Source organism: Peromyscus maniculatus, chromosome 5 (genome assembly GCF_049852395.1).
Source record: "Peromyscus maniculatus bairdii isolate BWxNUB_F1_BW_parent chromosome 5, HU_Pman_BW_mat_3.1, whole genome shotgun sequence".
Taxonomy (NCBI): domain Eukaryota; kingdom Metazoa; phylum Chordata; class Mammalia; order Rodentia; family Cricetidae; genus Peromyscus; species Peromyscus maniculatus.
Window position 1 is genome coordinate 109,252,471 of NC_134856.1, and position 23,767 is coordinate 109,276,237.

Consider the following 23,767-nt stretch of genomic DNA (forward strand, 5'->3'; position numbering starts at 1 on the left):
ACTTCTTTTTTTTTTTTTTTTTTTTTAAGATTTATTTATTTATTATGTATACAGAGGAGGGTGCCAGATCTCATTACAGATGGTTGTGAGCCACCATGTGGTTGCTGGGAATTGAACTCAGGACCTCTGGAAGAGCAGTCGGTGCTCTTAACCTTTGAGCCATCTCTCCAGCCCAGGAAATACACTTCTAATGCAAATGAAACTTTCAGGAAAGCAAGAGAAAAGACAAAAGGCATGAGGAAAAGATCTGGTAACATGTGTTAGGAGGGTCTAAAAAGCAAGATACATTGAGATTGTGAGTTTAGGCTTATAACAGCGTGTTGTTCTTCATAATGTGTCTTTTATATCTTTCCTTTCTTTTAGTCTTTTCTTCCTTTGCTTTCTGCCTCAAAACCCTATTTTCTTCTGCCCATCAAAGTCTTTTCCTTTTGTGTCTATCAAGATGCTGACTGGACAATCTCTCATTGTCTCTATATATTTGCAAATCCCCAACACTTGTTGGAAATACAGCATGGCAATCTACTTTTCTTTACAGAGATGTGACTGTGAGGCAAGCCTGTATCATTGGTTGCTTAAAGGCAGCTGACAAGATGAATTCTCCTGAAATGATCACAATTCTCCAGACTGAGTAAATGGAATATTAGTTGTCTTACTTTTGTATTGAGGTCATATTAGTATTGATAGACTTCTAAGAAGTGTCTGTTTGAGTGATTCTCAAGAGATTCTTCTTAGATAAATATACTCATTAGTTTTAAGGGAAGAATGATATCTTATTTATGGATACCTGTGTGATTTTCTTATCTTTTCTGGACCTATATGAATGGGAAAAGAAGAAAATCGTCAGGACCTAAGGAAGTGGTCAGCAGTGACTTTCTGTTGTTGCCACTCCATTGCTGATGGGATTCGATGTATGGGATTCCTGTGTTAGTTGGTAAAAAGCACACTTTGAGCCACTCTTCTTCAGTAGTATGCACTCAGAGTGAGAGGACCTGTGACAGTCTCATGGTAGAGCTCTGGAGTGGGTGAATAATCTAGCCAGGGAATCTCTCTGAGGGAGTATGCCCTTCACTGGGTATCTGGAGAAAAGACTACTATGTCCCATAAGAGAAGGAAATCAAATGAAGATCTTGTCAGGTTGCAGTCCTGGGATTGGGTTATATAAAATTGAATTGCTGACCAAAGAAGTTCCATGGGAATACCCAAACAATCCAGGCTGTTGCCAAGACTATAGGTTGCTCCCCCACAAACAAACGGCTAGGCCCCATTGCTGAAGACAAAACCTACACAACTCATTGAACATGGAGAAGTTGAGCTGGTGCCTACAGAGAGGCTTCCACCTATGTTCTAGCATCTGTAGTACAGGAAGGTACTCTGAATGCCACCAAAAGAGAAATTCCAAGCTGGTCAGGAACCCCTTGATCTATCATGATGTCCTGCTTGAAGGTTACGCTAGGGCAATGGTGGCACAAAGCCTGCTCCACAAGATGGAACCCATACCTGACATTACTTAGGTAATCTAGAACCTGAGACCTAGGGACCTAGGGACCTAGAGAAAAACCAATACTACTGTTCTAAAAAGAGTAAACAAAAACAAACAAACAACAAAAACAAAAAACCCAGAGAAACATACCAATAAAATGGCCCCTAGTGATAGTCTGCTATTATCATAAATCAGTGCCTTGCTTCGCCATCTTCAGAGAAGCTTCCTCCTGCAGCAGATGGGAGCAAATACAGAGACCCATAGCCAGATATTAAGTAGAGAGTGAGAGACCTTGGAACACTTAGCCCTAAATGGGGTGTTTCCCTCAAATCCTTCCCCTCAAGGTTCAGGGAACTCTAGAGAAGAGGAGACAGAGTGTAAGAGCCATAGGGGATGGAAGACACCAAGAAAACAAGGCCCTATAAATCAGCATGATCAAGGCACATATGAACTCACAGAGACTGAGTCTGCATGCACTAAGCCTCCAGGAGTCTGAACTAGATCCTTTGTATATTATACATATGTGTGTGTGTGTGTGTGTGTGTGTGTGTGTGTGTGTGTGTGTGTGTGTGTGTATTAAGCCTTACAGTTTAATGTGTTTATGCAGTTCCAGAGTGTGCAAATGAGTTGGCCTCTGTTTTGTATGACTTCTGCTCAGCTCCTTTCTTGTTGTTTGTTTGTTTATTTCATCCAATGTGATAAAAGTTTTTGTGTGCTAGTTTTTATTTTAGTTTATTATATTAATTATTTACATTAATAATTATCCCTAAGAAGCCTGTTTGTTTTCTAATTTTGTTTTCTAATGAGAGATAGAAAGGGACTGGATCCAGATGGGAAGGAAGGTAAAAGAAACTGAGAATAGGGAAGGAATGGGAAAGAGATAAGAGATATGGATCATATGTAATCAGGATATATTATTTGAGAAAAAATCTATTTTCAATAAAAGGAAAAACATTTTTAAAAAGTTCTTTTCAGCAATCAGTCTTTGATTTTACCACACAAGTTGGTAATCGGTAAATTTTCCTCTTTCCTATTTCTTTACCTCATCCTAAGTCAAATGAACAGATACAAACAAGTAGGAAGGAAGCAACCTTTTGTAGGAATGTATGACCTCAGCCTTCCCTGTTGTGTGACTTGGGCCACAGGAGAATGGGGACAATATATTAACTCATTTAAATAATAAACATTGAAACTAGACCAAATGAAACTCCAGAGACATAGAGGGAAGAAAATAGATTAAGTATATCTAAGATGTTGCTAAGGAGACAAAATTCAGAGAAGACTGGTTGAAAATGATAAGATGAGAAGTAGCCATTTCATGTTTGTACCCTAACCATCTAAATTCAAAAAGTTTTTAGTACCTAGTCATAGTGAAGCTTCATGGTGATTTTGTTTTTTGGCATTGTACTATAAAAGTTGGCTTAGAGGCATGGCCAAATCTCTTAAAGTACACCAACATTTCCAAATCTGTAATAGAATTATTGTACTTTTAATAGTGATCTCATTCACTGATTTTGTACACATTATTTTACTGTGGTTCTACAGTAAGCTATGCATTTTTCCCTTTGCTAGTTGAACATCTTGGGTTTGGATAGGGAGATCTCAATGATATTAATACATTTATTACTAGATGAATAAAAGATAGCAACAAATTTTCTTTCTATGCTCTGACATATTTTGTGTCTCCTTTTAGTAATAGACACGTTACACTTAAGTATACATTCAAAGGGTATAAAATTAGAAGTTCATTAATGGCTCAAAATACGTGTAACAGATGTCACCATTTATAAAGATACATTTCAAGATATTGACATAAAATTCAACTATTCGTAAGTCAAGACGCAGGCAGTATGAAAACAAATAAAGAGCAAAAAATCTAATTTCTTCATCAGCTGCCCGCAAGGATTCCAGATCTGACCAGACTGGGGGGTCTTCAGTTTCTTTGATTGCAGGATTAACCTATTGACCAGAAATGACAGTTACTTATTATCACTATTTGTATTCATTTAACCTTTCCCCTTCTAAATGTTGAATCATACTTAAGGAAACATTAAAAATGTGAAATTCCAGTTACAGACATTGATTTCCATGTTTCTATTACAGGAAATTATAAATCTTTTTGTCATCTAGAAGCAAGACTTATATACATCTTTTTTTAAAGTTTAATTGATGCTAGAGGAAGTATGTCACTTGCAGTTAGACAGATGGAACACCAGGATTCTGCTACTTGAGCATAGGCTTGTGTTTGATCAAGGGACAATGGAGGAACTGTGATAGTTCTTTCCCTAAAGAAGCATTTTGGCCAAGAGTGATTCTGATAAGAATATGGAATGAGGTAATTGGGGATATTTCTCTATGGAGAAGATATCCTGGGAAGGAACCTAGCCAAATGACTTGGGGAACTTGCTATATTTTTTTGTCTATCTTACAATGGAGAGGCTAAGTTCAAGGTTAGATGCCTAACTTGTTCTTGCAATATCAAGTGTTTCAAAATTTATCATTCACTACAGAAGTCACATCATTTTTAAAACAGAAAATTGGAGGGTAAGAAAATTGCTCACCTTGGATACTATCCTCACAATCTCCTCCAGAAAGATTTTGTGTTGGGCCTCAATGGCTTTGGCCTTTGATAGGATAACATGAGGTGCTTCTGGCATAGCACTGAGTTCTGCCACCAGATGTTTCAGAGGGTCTTTCCAGGCATGCAGGATACTGAGTGTCAGTTTCAAAAAGCCTTCAATCTATTTAATAGTTATTGAACAATCATATTAAGATAAATGAAATATGGAAGGACTAGTTACACGTGACTGCTAATCAGAGAGCATGAACTAACACCCCCATTTGCTATTCTTGTGGACAGGTGTGATTTTCTTGAGAAGAAAATGATGTAGCAATCTAAAAGTTAAAATATTGACCTATACTTTGCAAAAATGAAACAGCTTATGTAAAAAAAAAAGTTTCTGTGAACTACATTATTGAACATGTTCTGTTTTCTGTCTGAAATTCTTCCATCTGCCTTCCCTATGGGGCATTATATATTTGATTGTTTTGCTCATCCATGAGACCCTAAGGCTTTCTTGAACTTAGGAGGTGCGCACTGGGCTAGAATTAGAAAGATGGACATTACCAGTTTCAGTTGCAAATCTTTTAACTCATATTCATGACACCAGTGAACTAGAATGTTTGCAAACTGCTCATTATGAACTTTAGGATATTAATAGAAAGGTAGTTGAAGACAATCTGTCATTAATAAATATGGTTTCTCAGTCTACAACATTCCCTCTCCTTGTCTCTAACAGAACAGAATATTGTTGACAAGTATACCTGAAGAACATGGGTCTCATTGCATGCATAGATACCACAGTTAAAATTTCACCTTTCAGTATCTATCAGGATTGTGTCTGAATCTCATGACTAATTTAAGATGTTTGCTGTGTTGATGTCTTTTAACTAATCTAGTGATACAAAGAAGGAAGACCATAGCAGTATTCAATGGACATTAGTAGAAATGTGAGAAGTTTGTGAAGAAAAGGAACAGGTGAAAAAGTTATGGCAATGTAAGTTGCTGGGAGCATATGAATAAGAGCTTGAGTTTGATGAAGATCAAAATTCCATTACGACTGGGCTGGCTGATGATACAAGTTTCGCAAAACATTTCAAATTATCTGTCTCATTATCCAAGCTACATTTTGGGAGAATTAATTGAAGCATGTCAATAAACTACTTTATGACATGTCTACAATAGAATAGGTCTTCAGAAACATTATGTCTCCATCTTACCCTCCTTTCACTTTATTATTTTTAAGCAATGTTTAAGTTAATCAGTTGGAGGGTAAGTTATGGCTGTGGGTACAAAAGAAGAGGTCATAACAAAATTTAGTTAGAACTGTTGTGACGTATAGAACTTCTCATTACAACTGAAGAAATGATTTCCTCTCGGGGAGCAGTAGATAGTATTTATAGGACTGCCTTATCCAGGTAATTTCAGTTAAGACACAGAAGAAATTATAAGTCAAGGAGTTTTGGATACAAAGGTAAGAAGCAGATATAGAACCAGGATATTTGGGATTCAAGAAGAATTTGCTTGGTGGTCAGTAATGACAAGCTTATCAATGTGGAGACATTATTAATTTATAATAAAGACAATTGGGTTTGCATCTCTTAGGCATATACATGAATGTGTTTTTAAAACTAGATGTTCAGTTCAAAGTTTCCTACGGAATAGAAAGTCAATTCCCAGTGGCAATACATTGTTAAAATAAGATCTTTTAAGTGGTCAATTTTTAAATATCTGCTACAATATTATTTAATATTTGATTTCCTTTATAATTTATCAAGTATATACTATGGTTTTCATTTCACTGCTCACTCTTACTTGTCATCCTTGCCCTTCTGATTATCACATCCCTGTCAGTGGTCATAAGAAGCTACAGCATAGCAAAGCCAGGGCCCTACTTCAGCTATTTAGTTGAAAAGCTGAGGACCCACCGTGGTATTGCGAACTTCCTCCTTTGTGTCTGGAGTTTTGATGGGAAGAGTGTGGCAGCTGTTGACAAGCTCAGCCATTTTATTTTTCTTGCTCAAATCTAGTATCTGAAAATATTCAAGAGGAAATTTGAGTTAACTGCAATTTAAAAATTGAAAACAAACTCATGCCCAGGATATTAATACGTTTAATAGATGTGTAATTTTTATAAATAAACATTGCATGAAATCTAAAATTAAGAGAGTGACTCTTTTACCTAATATTCAATTTAAGTCAGTAACGACTTTTCACCTAAATTTCTAATATACCATCTTCTTTTCCTATTTAGTATTCTATTGTTCTGTCATTAATCCTAAAATGTACTATATAATGTGAAGAAAACCCCTAAACATGATAAAGGTGAAAACATGGAGCATTTTAAAGATCATTTTTTAGTGTGATTTGAGCATAATGTCATAGAAGATGTGTATCATTATTTAGTAATTTCTCGTTTGCTACTAGTTCAAAATCATTTTTTTTTTTTTTGGTTTTTCGAAACAGGGTTTCTCTGTGTAGCTTTGCGCCTTTCCTGGAGCTCACTTGGTAGCCCAGACTGGCCTCAAACTCACAGCGATCTGCCTGGCTCTGCCTCCCGATCAAATTCTTTTTTTAAACTAGGCATTATAACATTATCTATTTTCTTTCTATTTCGTGTGAATATATACACCTATACCATTCAACACCTTCATAAATTCTGAAAGAAGTTGTGTCAATTGTAATAAAATTAAAATATAAGTTGACCATTTTAGGAAATAGTAAGCAACGGTGAAATTCATAAGAAGATACTAATTAAGGTTACATATTATTGAATATATAATCAAAATTATTTTCTTTTCAAAATTCTTACATTTTTATTTCATATGTATAGACATTTAAAAACAAAACATAAATTTAAGAATTACTTGAACAATCATTTTATCCTTTGCAAACCATACTCCCAGAAGCTGTCCCATTTTCATTTGGTTATAATGGCTGAAACTTCCTTTCACCTGTGGAGGTGTTGTATTTGAATTGGTTCTTGCTGCTTTCTCCTTTAAGTTACAGTGCAGTCATTAGCATGGATGCTTTGTGGGGAAGAAAAGGAAAATCAGTCGAGGCAACTTACAATTTTATTGAATATTTCTGAAGAGAACTTGTCGTGGAACTAAAACAGAATGGAGAAGTGTGTGGGTAAACAGCTTGAATACATTTTATTGCAAATGTAGAGACACATGTTCTGGGTATCCCTGTTATTGAAGCCTTGTCTACTGTCTCCTTCTTGATTGACCTTGACATAGATAATGTAAAGCCTGTTTTCACCTCTAACTCAGTCCTCCCACTGAATAAACTCAGGCACTACAAACATTTAAAAAGTGACTTAACCCGAGGGGTTTCTGAGAAGGGAATCTATCTATTTCCCTTCTTGACATCTTACAAGTTTAGGTTAGTTCTATTCATTCCCTTCAAATCCTCAAAATATATTTATCCTCTTAATGTCTGATGTGTGCTAACTGAGGATGCCATGACTGGCCTGCCACAAACAAGGTAAGGAAGTCTGAGTTCTTCACCAGATATATCTTCCAGGTATTTATGTCATGACTGAAAATTTAAGAAAAGTTTTTCTTGTGTGCGTGTTTTTTTATAATAGTTACATAGAGGCAAATAATTATTTTTTTTCTATGCTCATTGGTGTTCTGGCTGTGTGTATCTGCATGAGAGTGTCTCAGACCCACTGGACTTACAGAGAGTTGTGAGCTTCCACATGGATGTTAGGAATTGAACCTGGGTCCTCTGGAAGAACAGCCAGTGCTTTTAACAAGTGAGCTATCTCTCCAGTTTCAAATAATTAAAACTATTGAATGTTCCTGTAAGTCTTTGAGATCTCACAGAACTGCCCCATTCTTCTTGTTCCACTTTTGAGTACCTTAGACTTTCTTCTACATTTGAAAGTCATATTAGGAACTGGTTGCATGATACTTCCTATTAAACTGTAGTGCAATGAACTCATCTGCTGGGAAGTTCCTTTTGGAAAAAAGCCAGGAGTTAGTGAGGTACTTACAAATTCTAGGCGCATTTCTGTAGCGAGTTCAGTGATGTTCTCAGCCAGTGCGGTGGCATTATCAAACAAGTCCTTAAGGGATACTTTACTAAGGCCAGCCTCACTGACATTCATGGGTGCAGAGGCCACCTTTTCCCACAGAAGGAGGTTTGACACCAACAGCATCAGGAGAGTCCCTGCTTCATGGAAACAGAAACTCTGTTGAGAGCTATTCATTTGAGGTTATCAACAGTAATAATATCTCTGCCCATTGACGTCCCTTGTATGATGTGGCACTGTACAACAGTAGTAGTGAATAAATATCTTCCACTGTGAAAATGACACTAAATAATTACTTGAACAAACAGTTAGAGAATTTGATGACTTCTTATATCTTTGGATTTCTATCAGATATGATTCTGAAATTTGCAAACATTCAGAGCTTAGGTTTATTGTGAGTGAGGAGAAGTCATTCTCTGTGGGAAGTTAGTGTCTTGAACACTTCAGTGCATTTTCAGCTGTCACACTCTGCGCGACTTTGTCCTGCACGCCATGGAAACATTCCATTTTTACAAGGACAGCACAACCTCTTTTACTGTGTCTTGTTGCCTGGTAGGTATAAACACATGACTGTCTGTTGCTCAATCCTGAGGAGGAAGAGAATCCTGTCATAAAAAGGATCTGTGTGCTGACTTCACTCACACATGATAATAATCCCATTCTACATTTACCTCAAAGCTTGTAACTGATTTCTCTGTGAACTTTCTGTTTACAGAAATCCTATGAGTAGAAGGAGCCTGTGGAATATCATCAAACTATCTTGATGAAAGGGAAGCCTTACAAGCATAATTGATATTCTGTAGTTTTTAAATTATCTGGTGGGGAAGGCTGAATGCCAACACTGTGGAAATCCTGCCATATGTGGACATAACTTATGTACATTGGGCTTTCATGTAGAACCAAGTCTTTTTGTTGTTGTTGTTGTTGTTTTGTTTGTTTTAGGTTTTTCAAGACAGGGTTTCTCTGTGTAACCCTGACTGTCCTGGAACTCACTTTGTAGACCAAGCTCACTTCAAACTCACAGAGGTCTACCTGCCTCTGCCTCCTGGCTGCTGGGATTGAAGGCACTCACCACCTCCCAGCTCGAACCAAGTTTTGGTGCAGAGTATCAACAGAAGCTATTACTTATAAGTAATAAATTTTACCTTTGAGCACATGGACCCAGAGGCTCCACTAGTCTTGATTTATCTAATTTCCTTATCTATAAAACAGCCACTGTTAAATTTTGAAATTTTAGCAATGACTAATGTTGACTTTATGTTTTTATTCTTCAGAGATAAACAGAAACAGCATGCTAGCATATCAACAATTTACTGTCTTAAGAAGATGAACCAAGATGTAGATATCAAGATGCAGAATTCATTTATCTTTGATGATGCCAGTCTAGAAAACCTTCATTGTACAAAATCTTTGATAAATGCAATTTTAAATGTGTATTAAAAAGTGAGGAATTGGAAAGGCTTATTCATGAAAAATATCTAAATTTGATTATTCAAAATAACTTAGCATACCAGAAAAACTATATGCAAAATGAAAGTAATTCTATGTAGGTAATTCCTATTGAATACAAAAACTCATGTTGCTTCCCAAAATTAATTTTTCACACAAAAGATATTTATGTTTAGAATAAGTACGCATACTGCACTTTCATTTAGGATTCTAAAAGGAGTACAAGGAGCCATTGACTTTACTATTTTACTTCATGTAATAGAATTTATGTTTACTTTATGTTAAGAAAAAGTGCAGATATTAGCAGATTTTCCACTTTTGGAAGGATATTTTACTAGAGCTAAATTGTCAAAACCTTGTAGATTCATCTCCTAGACTCGTCTACTATGTCCTCACATAGAAAATAATACTGAGTTCATTCTATTCCAACCAGAACATGCTATATTCTTCATTCTACATGTCCTATATATTGAACCCACAGACTCATGTGGTGTTGTTATCATCAAATGTCTCATTTTTCTGAAATTTTGGCTTTTTGAGATATATCATTTCATGTTGTAGGTCTTTCCTGACTATTCAAGGTTTTGAAGACACATCATGGTTTCTGTTACAAAGATGTTAGTAATATTCATATTCTCTACTTCAATCACCTAAGATAATTCAAAGTATCTCTAGACACTGCTACATGACTCCGGGATAAGGTTACTCCTCTTTGAGAAACACGGATCCATAGATGCACTTTGCATTTGTTTCTAGAATAATGATTGGAAAGTATTTCTCACATCTGTTGGGCTTTACTTCACTTGGTTAAGCACTAATTATGTCCTTTATTCCTGATAAGAAAAGTATAACACTAGAAAAGTAAACTGTCTAAACAAGCTTTGCAATATAATGCAGTGTTTAAGCTCACTAGGAGGAACTCGGTAAACGGTTACTTACAGGAGCATGTTTGAGTCAAAGACAGTGGCATCTCTGCAGAGTCCCGCCACAGCTTAGCTGTTGACTCAGCGAAGATACTTCACTGGAGTCCTGCCTCCAGTAAACTCTCTACCTCTTTTATAGTCTAGCATAGAATCCCTAAGGCTAAACACAAGTAGGAGGAAAAGGAAGTATCATTTTCCATTATTTGTTCCCCTCAGGGGTTTAAGTAGTCTAGTTACCATGAGCACGAAGATCGTTCTATGTGTACTGTTTATCTTATTTTAATGTTGGGAGTAGAAAATAAATTATGTTGTGAGTAATGACAGCTATCTCTTCTTCATAAACACTGATAACAATTTCATGCTTTACTTAAATAGCTACATCATAAACCTTAATTTTTCCTTTAGATCCTTTTATATTTTGATCATTTCCTCTGAAATGTTCAGTGAAACTTGAATGGAGGCCATATATATTTCATTGATTTTGTAGCATTGGAACATAGCCACAGAGTCACCTATACTGAACAGTTTCACCCTCATAAATCTCTGACAACATCCAAGGAACATGGTGAATTGTTTGATTTTTCCATATTAGGCACATAAGAATGGTAATGTAAAATGCAAATACAGATGTCGATGTCTAGATGGTTGTTTTGATAGAGAAATTAGATTAACTTAACAGAACAATATCAAAAGTCTCCATTTGAAGAACCTAGAACATCTCCAGTCACAAATTTTTCAGCCAGGCTTACAAACATCAGCTCAGTCCATGGAATTGGGCTTAAAGCTAATTAGAATATGTTTGATTTTGGCTACAACAGTCATACTAACAGGGAATGAGTCAAAACATCTGCCTCAGTTTGCTAATTACCTTAACTTGGGTTGAACAGGTCCTTTACTGATATTTCACACTGTTCTCCAGCATAGTGACATGGGACACTATGAAAATCAGTCAGTACTGTGAAATCTTTCACCCCATTACAATTTTTTATCTTGCAACCAGAACATAAGGTATCTTACTTTATTATCTCTAATAGTTAATTCAGTTCATATCCAATCCACTGGCAATAGCTATTCTACATAGATGGCCACCGGGGCCTCACTGTTGAATAGCTCATAGGAAGCTAAATAACCTGGCCTTGAAATTCTTTAGAAATCCTGTGGTTTTATCTGCTACATTTTTCAACCATGCTTGGTATGGTAGGTGCTTTCAGATTCTTGACTGCTGTCTTTCCTTTCCTTCTAAAAGTTCCTCCAAGTCTGTAGGACAAAGGATCTTATCTCTGTACACTCTTTAACAATGGAACCCTTGCAGATGTTCATCAAAGCTGTTGAAAGGCCCTGTGTTCCCTGCTACATTCAAACAAGTACAACTTCAATAGAACTCAGCATCAATTGGAATGCTTAAAATCAACACAAGAAAGAAACAGCTAATACCTCATAATAAATAATAAAATCATGACTGCCTTTTTCAGTTGTTTCTCCCATAGAGAGATGTTGCTTATAACAAAGCATGTTATAGGAAATACTATATTTTGATTGAGATAATATGGAGTTGTTTTAACTAGTATTATCTCTCAACTTGGTAGATATAGAATCACCTTGGAGACTGTAATTGTTAAATTGGGACTGATCAAAGATAGTGAGTATATGGAACAGGGGCCTTGGGGGTTTATAGACAGTAAGAATTGTTGTCATAGAATATTCTACCTGTAAGTCTATTCTCCTGAAATCTCAAAGTTGAAATTGCCAATGGAAGTTAGTGTGGACTTATCAGGAGAGGTGGATGTTCTACTCAGAAGAAGGAAAATTATTTAGTGTATGAGACCTCATCCTTCTATTGGGCTCCCTTGTCAGAAGTCTCCTGGATCCTAGCACCCTGCAGTTGGCATCAGTGTGCCCTTAGCTTAGGAGGCCACACTACCATTTCAGACTTCCTTAGGAGCTTCCTGGAGCCTGACAGCTCACAGCTGTTAGTAGCTATCCAAATTCCTTCCCACCATAGGCTTTTGAACCATTAATTAGCCCTTTAATGACCCAAGTTGTGATAAGGAGCCCACCTTGCTAGAGAACTTGGCAGCATTGTCCAAGGGGCACTACTATTGCAGGAATGGCAGATAGAAGGATGACAGCATCCTTTAAGTTTACCACAAGGTTACAGAGTGCCCCTGAGGTCAGGCAATGTGTGACGTGTTTGCAATCCCTGTAAGAAGGTTTGAAAGGCTATTGGGTAGTAGAGTGGAGGTGGAACTTAAATTGCAATAGAGAGATCAGTATTGGCCATGTAAAATCCATTACACAGTGCATGGAGTAAAGCTAAAGACACAGAGTGAAACTCAACAATGAGGAAGGCTATCTGTGCCATTGGCAACATATTTGTTGGGGTTTGGCTGCTCAAGCTCTTTAGAGCCAAATGATTCCATCATAAGGACAGCTATCAGTCATGGACAAAACAGCAAATCTGCTGTCTTGATATTCCTTGATGTCCCATTCTTCACTTTTAGAATGGCATTATTCCTTTGTTTATGATATGTTGAAACCATATTTGGAATTTAATTTTTAAGGATCACACATTTAAGAGATTGTTTTAAGTCTCAGAGCAGGCATTGGACTTATAAACAGTGATCATATTGAAAGACTACAATGATTCATAAATATACTCAATAATATATTTGCTTTCAGACATGTTCATTCGCTTATGGAGAAATGATGTATAAAGATATTGCTTGAGGTATGACATGAGTCTGTTGATAGGGGTTATTTATGGCAGTTAATATCAAATGCCAGCTTTATATGAGCAAGAATCACCTAGCAGACAAACATCTGAGACTAACAAAGGGATATTCTATACTTGGTTATCATAGATACACCATAACTATGGGCAGCATCATTCCATGGTCTGTGGCTAAGACTGAATTTGAAGGATAAAAGAAGTAAAGGACAAACCACCATTAATCTCAGCCTTATTCCTGGTTGTAAAAGCCCTGAAACAAGCCCCCTCATCTTCCCTGCCATGATGAACTGTGTTCCCTTTCAATGTAAGCAATAACAACTTCTTCCTCGATACATCATTGAGAAAAAAGAATTTGAGAAAAGAAAATCATTGTGTATTCCTAGGGACAAGGTCACCAGAAACCCAGGTTGTTCCCATTTTCTATTACACATATTGTTTTTGCAGACTTTGTGGGCTATTATTTAGCTACAAATTTCATAGGTTATAAGATCCTCAACAATTGTAGGTCTGGCAGATGTTGTTGAAGAGTAGATTTTTCAACACTTTTTTGTAAGCATTCTTGATCTCTCCATTCCAGCACATCTGACAAACTCACTAATTTTGTCAGTGTAAAGGTAACAGACCTAGAAAGGTGCGACTGCCGTGTTTCTCTTTGGAGTAACTCTCCCCCAGCCAGGGATTCAGCATAGATCACATCCATAGTAGAACACACTTGCCAGGATCTCAGTGACAGAGACTGTCATGTCAATTGGGTTTGTCAAGTGCTAAAGCAGTCAAGATAAGCTGAAAATATAAACGGAAAGGAGATCACTCAAAGAATAATATGACAAGAATTATTCTGACCTCAAAGCAAAGTTCTTCGGAAAATGTTAAAAGCATGCCAAGTGCTATGTTTCTGTTGTAGGACAAAGGCCTAACAAGTGTTCATTGATGAAGGAAGAGATGAAAATGATGCTCTCCTCCAGATTTATAAAATGCTGGTGTTTGGTGAAAGAAAATCAATTCCTGAATTCATTTGAAGTCCTGAGCAGTAGTGGGTGGATTTGAATATAGAGTTATAAACATGAAAATAATTTAGCATTCTATAAATTGGGTGATTATTCTGCCCCAGATATCATATGGTATACCTTTCTCTAGTAGAGAAAATATGAACTAATGGACTTGCTCCTGTGCTCTACATATGTACCAGAACTGAAGAGTCATGATGGAAAGCATAAAATGTAAGTTGAACTTAGTCTTTTAGAAGGAAGGAAAGTCTTGGGAGATGGAAATTCCTCATCTATCACTATCTCATTATAGAAGATAGGTCTGACAAGTGAAGATGCAGTGGCCATAAGGCAGTCTAGAGACACGGAAAATGAGAACATTCTAAAGAAGTTGCTGTGGCATCTGTGTACGGTTTCATACATTAGGATAGCATCCTGAGTGGATAGTAGCAGGAGTCTTGTGAGTACAAACACTCTGTCTCTCTCTTGGATTCCTAGATGCCATGTGTTCCACCAACTTTGCTTCACCATGTCCTCTTTGTACCATGATAGTTTATCTCTCCACTAGCCCAAAATGATGAAAACTGACAGTGTGTTGAAATTTCTGAAACTATAAGCCTAGATAAATCTTTCTTATCTTCATAATATTATTAGTAATATTTCTTTTTTTTTCGAGACAATGTTTCTCTGTGTAGCTTTGTGCCTGTCCTGGAACTCACTCTGTAGACCAGGCTGGCCTCAAACTCACAGAGATCTGCCTGCCTCTGCCTCCCGGGTGCTGGGATTAAAGTCGTGTGCCACCACTGTCAAGCAGTAATATTTCTTAATGTAATGCAAAGTCTAACATGTTCTTATTATGTGATGTACTCTTGTAGTTTCAGAGATATTTTAATTACATTGTCTCAACAGGATAATGAACACAAATACCCTTCTTATAAAGTCAACTGATAGGTAAACTCAGAAAGCAAGAAAAGAAGGAAGGAAGGAAGGAAGGAAGGAAGGAAGGAAGGAAGGAAGGAAGGAAGGAAGGAAGGAGAAAGAAAAGAAAAGAATAGAAAAGAAAAAAGAATGGAAGGAAAGAAAAGAAATTAAAAAGAAAATAGGCCTTTTCTCCATTGGCCTGTACTGGCTAGCATAGTATGAATTTCTTCCAAATTACTCATTGCATGACCCATTGTAAAAAGTAACAGATAAAGAAGGAAATTACAGAATATTACAGACAGCTGAATATGATAGTTAAGACCTTACACATTGTTCTACGTCACATTGGTCTTTGCAGAAAATAATTAAGCTACCAGAGCTAATTATTTCTTTCTCTCTTTCTGTCTTTTCCTCTTGGATGTTGAATGCAATGTCAACTTGGGCTTGTTTGGAAGAAGTTTCTTTGGGTTTCTAGCAATCATTCCTATACTCTGAAGACTTTCACTAGATCATGGTAGCATCTACTGCCCCACAGATACATTTAGCCATGTATAAAACAAATGCAGCAGATGAGAATTTGCCAGAAGACACAATATGTGAGTGGGGAAAACATATACCCAAGATCATGAAGTAAATTAAGATAATCTAAGTGCCAATGTGTTTATTTGTATACAAAGATCAAAGTCAAAAGCGATGGTGAGCAAAGAATCAAGGTGACCACAGAAGAAAGGGGGAAAATATTTGACATAAAAGATGATATTTTTTTAGATTAGCATCATTACATTTGTTTTGGAATAGTTTTAAATATTCAACAGAAGTTTGTTAGATAATAATAGGTAAATATTTGTTAGGATTATGTTAGATATGACTAGGAGGGTACCCTAACCACAATTCTAAGAGAAAAAAATTGTTAGATATGACTAAGAGGGTACCATAACCAAAATTCTAACATAAAAAATTAATAATACAATATGTCCAATATCTTTCATTGTCTTAATGTTACTAATTAGTCATAACAAGTTCAAAAATCACTTGAATTCTTCAACATTTTAAAATACTTTTAATATTAATTTTTCTTTATTCTTGAGACTTTCATGCAAATGTTCAATTCATAGCCACCCTCATTTTCCCAAAACCCTACTATCTCTTTCTCTCTCTCTTTCAATACAGTTAGTAATGACTACATTAATATTGGTGTGGGAGCACAGGAAATCTCTCAGTACATCAGTACACACACACACACACACACACACACACACACACACACACAAATGCATGACACAAGGGGATGAACAACCATGTCAAAAATTTCTCTGCAAATGCTCCAACATCAAACAAAAGAGCTTTTTCTCCCTGTCTCATCAACCATAGCAAAAAGGGTGCCATTACTCTCCCAAAAGTCATCTCTTGTTTTATCATACCCAACTAACTAGAAAAATGTGTCTGGATAATTTTTTTCCCTGGTGAGGAGGCACCATCTACACCCTTCCTTGTAAGATCCTATTGACAACCCAAAGTTTGATTCTACCAGTGCTCCCTCTGGGGAACCAATGAGTTTATTGAGCTTCCTCAAAAAGCAATGGATGAAGAGTTATGACCAGAAGTATAGTTGACCTTTAGAGGTAATCTGGAAGGGCTGAACTCTCCCTTAACTACATGGATAAGCCCATTTCCCCTAGTCTTATCCAGCATATATATTCTAGACCCTCCTTGTGAATGCAAGGCCACATGAAATTATTATAGAATTGTGTACAACTGGCTGAAAAGAGTGGCTGGATACACAGATGAGAGTTTAATGACCCTTCTTAAGCCCTCTTTCAATTGGCAAACATAGTACTCAACAAGCCCAGCTATGATGATCTCCAGCAAGCAGTGCAGCTGAACTCAAGATGGTGTGTCTTTGACTTTGAAGGTAGTGCTGTAATATATCCATACAAAGCAAACATAAAATTAGTAGCTTTCATGTCTATGAGTATTGAGCATTCCTGGAAAGCAATCAGAAAAAAAAATCCATTTACAAATTTCTCAAAGGAAAACCTAGAAGCACATTTAAATGTGGTGATGAAAGACATGGTGGCAGTGAAAATGTTAAGATAATCAATAATTTGAAAAGGATGCACACCACACACAAAGATACTAGAAAAGAGACACCCACTCATGACCACAGAACGACACAATTAAGATTTTTGAGAATGACTATATTATCAATATTGTCTGCAGATATGATGCTCATTAAAATAAAATGTCATTCTTCTCTAGAAAACTAGAGAGTAGAAAAGCAAACCTAAACTCCACAGAGAAGCATAAAACACATGAATAGTCAAAGCACTCTAGACAAAAAGGAACAATGTTGTGCACATCACTGCAAACACTTTTAATTGAAAATGAGTCATTATAATAAAAAAAACAAACAAACAAAAATGCACATGGTACTAGTACAAAACACACATGTAGACCATGGAGGTAATAGAAGACCCAGAAAGAAACTCGCATACACACAGCCACCATATTTTCAACGCATCGTCAAATTCCTATTGGAAAGAGAAAAGATCATTTGCAACAAGCAAGCTGGTAAACTTTGCACGTACATGTAAAGAAGCCGTATCAATAATTCATGAAATATACCTCAAAGGAAAGTATTAGAGCTGAGGTGATGGCTCACTAGGTAACCATGGGGACCTGCATCACATCCACACAAACAAAGTGCTAGGTATGATATCATGGGCCTGTAATCCCAGCACAGGTGAGGTGCAGATAGTTGAATCCATTGGCCTTAATGGCCAGCTGCACTAGCACAATTTGTGAGTTACAGGTAGAATAAAAGATCCCCATGCAAATACATCAGAGAATAATTGAGGAAGACATCACAGGATCAAAAGGAAAGCACAAATCACAAGTAGTTATCACATGAGTATCTTTTCTCCTGCAAGGGCTACACAAAGCACAAGAGAATGTTTGGTGCATCTGAGCAACAATGACTCACATTCAAATTGAGCTTGGGAAGTGCTAAAGTAATCTAGATGGAATGAGAAAAGAAAAACAATTAGGAAAATAGTCAAACCCACAAGAATTTTAGAAGATCGGTGATAGTATCAAAGCAGATTTGCTATGAAAATATTTAAAGAGAGTCCAATACAGTGCCTATGGACTTTTAGAAGAGTGTATTGTCTAGTGTACAGCTCTCTAAAAAGACAGAATACAGATTTTGTATATGTCACTAATTCCATGGAAGCAGAATTTATGGTTGGTTGGGAATCACTCCAGACAGTTTCTCAACTAATGGTCAGTGTTGCCTGCACATAAGGGTCAAAAATGATACTTAAGACCCACTGTTAAGTTACATTTTTGTCATCCTTTCAGATTTCTGGGAAATTCCCTACAACCCTGTTTCTCCTTATCCCCGTGAGGTCTCCCTCTATCATGGTATTTCTTTCCTTGCTCTCCCACTCCGTCCCTGTTCCACCTTGACTATCCCATTCCCTTATGTTCTCATCCCCCATCCCCAACCTTGTGTAGCACTCCCCACCCCCAGTTTACTTATGGAAATCTCATCTATTTCCCCTTACCTTTCTTATACAACTCAGGACCATCCACCTAGGGATGGCACTACCAATAATGGGTTGATCCTCACCCATCAATTTCAAACAAGAAAATGCCCCACAGACATGCCCAAAGGCCTGATAGAAGCAATTACTCATCTGAGGTACTCTTCTCCCAGATGTGTCTAGATAATGTCAAGTTGACAAAAACTAACCAGCACATCCACTATTTGAGAACAATTGACCTAATAGTGTATTGTGTGCGTTTGTTTTCAAAACCACTAATTATAATGTTGGTAGTAGCTTGGTCATATATAACCACTATTATGTTGAAGCATGTTCCCTCTCCAGTTCTATTCTCCATGGTACTTTTATCATGAGTGCAAGTTGGATTTCATCAAATGTTTCTCAACATTTATTGTGATGATCATTTAATTTTTTGTCTTTAAGCCCATTTTTATGATTTATTACATTTATTGACTTAAGTATATTGAAGTATCTTTGAATCAAGTATGTTCTGCACATATGTTCATCAGGGATATCTACCATCTTCTGGTTTTGTTTTGTTGTTGTAGTGTCTTTAAATGGTTTTAGTATTATAGTAATGCTGGCTTCATAGGAGTTTTCGAGTTTTACTTCTGTTTCTTTAAAAGTAATCATTTAAGACATATTGACTGTAGATCTATGAAAGGTTGGTAGAATTTTGCTGTGGATACAGCTGGGCCTAGGTGTTTTTAATTAAAAAATTATTTATATATATTTATATATTTATTCACTAAATGTGTGTGTAAAACAATAATAATTACAGAAAAATAAATCATGAATTTGAGAGGGAATCAGAACTGGGAGGATAGGAAGTCACAGATTTGAGAGGATCGTGGAAGGATTTGGAGGGAGAAGAGGGGTCAATAAATTTTTAATTAAAAAATAAGAATTTTAAAAAGCATTAATTAGACTTTCTCAGCTCTATCAGGATTTTTTTTTATCCCACTTAGACAAATTTCTATTCACTTCAGATATGGCAGCAATGTTACCCGCAAAGGAAGTGATTCAAAGCTGCACTGGCAGTTAATGCAGCATTTGAAATTACTTAGAGGAACTTAGGGAAAGAGTGGTTGAGTTACAGGACCATGGCTGAGTTGAGGACAGCTGCATCTCTGATGAGTACCCCCACATCTTTGCAGCTGACTGATGAAATTTGCTTTACTCAAGTCCTGCCTGAGTCACTTTTCACCTCTATGAAGTCCAGCACTCACACCAACACCAGGGCCACATGCTGTGTGGGAGGGCTGGCAGCAGAGGAGGAAGTAAAGATCTCATGACTCTTACCCTGACAGGGTCTAACAACTTCTTATCAGGACACCTGGCCTAGTCATATTTGTACTGTTTACTGTGTTGCGGCCCTGCCTTGGGCCCAACGGATACTGTCAATCTCCACAACCTCTGCTCAATGAAGACTGGAGTTGCTTCCATACCCTAAGAAATTAACTGTGTCCCAGAATTCCTGACTTCCTCCAGGTCCTTTGGTCATTCATTCCCCTCTTCTGGAATGTTCTCTGCATCTTGGATGGGGTCACATAATTATTTCATTGCATTTCCTGAGCATTCAAAGACAAGGTGGTAGCAATAGTTACACATTCTGAGCAATTTAATTTTTGATAGCCAGGTCAATATCCATGAAACACTATAAATTGTTTGCCTCCACATATTAGGCACAGAAGTACTATATTATGAAAATATAAATATTGGAAAACATATTTTTGTAGGCAAACAAATTAATTTGGCCAAACAACACCAGAAGTCTTGCTGTTGGCATGTGAACATTGCCACCACAAATCTTCGGCCAGGCTTACAGGCTCTGACCATTGGCACAGGATTAAACCTAACCCAAATACATGTGACTGCCACTGTTACAGTTGTGTCACTGTGAGTCTGTGCTTGCGGTTTGGCTTGGGAATTGCCTTAGCTTGGGCTAAGCAGGCTCTTTAGGGAAACTGCACAGCAGGAGCCAGCAAGCTGGAACTATGTAAGTCAAATATCATTATGGGATCTTCTGCCTCCATGTATCTATTACCATTTGCATCCAACACACTGGCAACAGTCTGTATCAATGGAAGGCCACTAGAGCCTCCCTACTGAACACTTATAGAAACCCTGTAGGAGGCTATTGAGGACCCAGGAAAGAGACAGATCCTTATTGGGCACAGAGACAGGGAAAAGAGGCTCCAGGTAGAAAACTGTGCTTTTTAGTTAAATATTTAAGACAACTGACTCTCAGGATCTTCTCTTCCTCCAAGCCAAAGATTTGGTGCGTTTTTTTCCATGCCAGAGGGAACTATTCAGAGGGCTTCTCTGTTGAGAACCAAGCATCTCACTGTCTCTGGATTGTGCTATCTCCTTTGGCAGTCAAATCTGAGGGGGAAAGACAACTCATCCCAGTCCCAAACATAAATTCCTGACCACCTCAGCAGACTCAATACCACTTCCGGTTCCCTCCTCACCCAGAGAGTCTCCTCTGTGTACTTTGTTGTGTTTGTCCTACTTTGCCCTCCATGCAGTTGTATCCTTTTAATTGGTGGAGAACAGAAATCCTTTCTTGCAACCCAAGATGACATCATCCTGATGAAATCAATTTGAGGTCTCACCTTCCAGATTTTCGTGGTCAGTACTTACTTAGCCAAACCTGAGAGGCATCAGAGACAGGACTGCTCTTTGATTGGTTTTCAAATGGGGCTCCTCAGCCAAAAATAGCATGGCTGAAGCCTCATACTGGTGGGTTTGCTTTTCATTTTCTCTCTTTGATAGTCTAGTAAAGAAACGTTCCCCTAGACACCTTCCTTTATTACTCTAATCTCTGTGTATCTGAGGGCCAAATAATTCTTTCAAGTAGTTTTTCCTGAAACCCCCTACTGGCGGCCAGACCTAGTGACTGATATTATCCTTCTTGGAGCCAATCGCTGATAGCTTCCTCCAGTTATTTTCATTAGACTGCTGGCAGGGATGTTATTATCATTATATGTATTTTGCAGATGTTGCATCAGATATTGGACATGCTCAGAGGAGGCAAGGCAGCATCAAAATTCCTACTTCATCTTAGATCCCCAGCCTTGACCACTAAGTTCTACTGCAGCCTCTTAATCAGTCCTCCCAGGAACACCTAATTGCTGTTGCCACCCACCCTTGTGTCTGTCTTCAGAATACAGCCAAAGTGATGGTCACCCTAAAACCCCCAACCATATTGAGAGTGGCCTCCGAAGGGAGGAAACAGAGGGCTAGAAAGATGGAAAAGAGGCTAAAGGAAGATGAATATACATTTTTTTAAACATTATGTTGGCCAACTTTCAACTTCTTTTGCCTCTCCAAGCAAAGATTGGATCCTGGTCTTCCATCCCCAGCCACAGGGACCTGATCATTAGGACTTTCAAATCTCATACTACATAGTTTCTACAGTAGGAACCAAGTTACGTCTCTGTCTTTGTCTGGATTATACACTCTTCAATAGCTCAAACCAGCTAAATCCAAGAGAAAAGGGAAACACATCTCATCTCCAAACATATAAGAGCCCATAGATGAACATCTGTCATTATCATCTAAAAAGTTTTTGAAGTACTGAGCAGCAGAGGCTGGATTAGGAAATAGAAGAATGGGAGGGGTGAAAATAATGTAGTATTTTCTATGTTATGCAGCACACTTTTATTGGTGAAAGGAAATATGCTAGGGACTCATTTCTGCTTGGAATCATGATGTATGCCACAGTTGGGAAGTGTTACAGCTTACAAGAGGGTATGGTATGGGTATGTAAGTTAAACTTATTATTTTGGGGTGGAGAATATGGCTCCAGCCCTGGACCCTGCAAGCAGACATGTCTGACTATTGCAGTTGCATTGTACACAGGTAGCCACAGAGACGAGAGGGACTACAAGTATTCTAAACAAGAATGGACGGTAGATGAGACTGGAGTTCTTTATTGACCTTGACTGGGCCTATCAGTGTAAGTTCCACCCAAGATGTCCATTAATTTACCCACCAGAATCACCCACAGAAAATGAAGTCAAATTTCTCACTAATGTGAGAACATATTTTCTACCTTTTATTTTTACTTTTTTTGAGATGAGGTTTCACCATGAAGTCTTGGTTGCCCTGTAACTTATTACATAGGCCAGACAGACTTTGAACTCACAGAGATTAAACTACCTTGGTCCCTGGGAACTGGAATTAAAGGTGAGTGCAACCACAATTGGGTGAGAATGCAAATATCTTGTAGAGATTCAAAAGCTGTAGTGTCTCTCATTTACTCTGCTGTGCTCAACCTTGTTAACTAGAAGAAACAACTTATGTAAGCTATAGAAACTTTGAATTAAATTAGATTCTATTAACTTATAAAATATCTTAGATGAAGAATGACAACATCAATTTATCCCTATTTGTAGACATTGTCATAGGCTTTTATATTATGCTAACATCTACTGTCACACAGATTCAGCCAACCAAAATCATGTATAAAATAATAGGAGTAGCAGAAGAGAATTTAGGAAGACACCAGGCATCAGTGGAAAAACACACATCCCATACAATGAGATTAGTGAAGAAATTCCAGAAGCAAGACTGTCTACCTTTATACTTTGTTAATCTCATAAGTGGTGACAAGCAACGAACAAAAGAAATCACAGGACAAGAAAACTTTGTGTAGGATAAAGAAGTTTTTCTTGACTAGCATCTTCCATTGATAGTGAAATAGAGTTCAACACAATAACATGGAAGAGGAAAATTTAATTAGACCCACCCATAGATAAAGATAATCCCAGCACTTGGAAGGCAGAGGCAGGTTGATCTCTGTGAGTGCTAGACCAGCCTGGTCTACAGAGTGAGATCCAAACTACACATAGCAACCCTGTCTCAAAAAACAAACAAACAAACATAAAGAACTACAGGCAAATAAGGAATGAAGAAGGTAAGAAAATTGTCTTCCCTGGAGATGAGCTTCCAGTTATCAAATACCAAGTGTATTATATATATCCCTGGAATCATGTAAATGCAAGAAACTTGTGTAGGCTGTGTCTATATGTTTAGGTATAAATATATGAATCAATAACAACTAAAGAAAAGAGGGGCAGAGTTTCCAGAAAGAGAAAAGAG

The 23,767-nt window shown here is 37.4% G+C and overlaps 1 protein-coding gene across 2 annotated transcripts; it reads right to left on the reverse strand.

Moving 5' to 3' along the window:
• Positions 1-2,948: 2,948 nt before the first annotated feature.
• LOC102915422 (prolactin-7D1-like) lies at positions 2,949-10,577 on the reverse strand. Of its 2 annotated transcripts, none has more exons than XM_076573105.1 (6): positions 10,471-10,577; positions 8,044-8,219; positions 7,111-7,149; positions 5,969-6,073; positions 4,042-4,221; positions 2,949-3,439 (listed from the first exon to the last, which is right to left on the reverse strand). In XM_076573105.1, the coding sequence occupies exons 1-6, from the start codon at positions 10,499-10,501 to the stop codon at positions 3,218-3,220; spliced, it is 753 nt and encodes a 250-aa protein (XP_076429220.1). In that variant the 5' UTR covers positions 10,502-10,577; the 3' UTR covers positions 2,949-3,217. The 2 variants fall into 2 exon arrangements, with proteins under 2 accessions (XP_076429220.1, XP_006992562.3); XM_006992500.3 differs by having other exon boundaries at positions 8,044-8,222; positions 10,471-10,571.
• Positions 10,578-23,767: the final 13,190 nt, after the last annotated feature.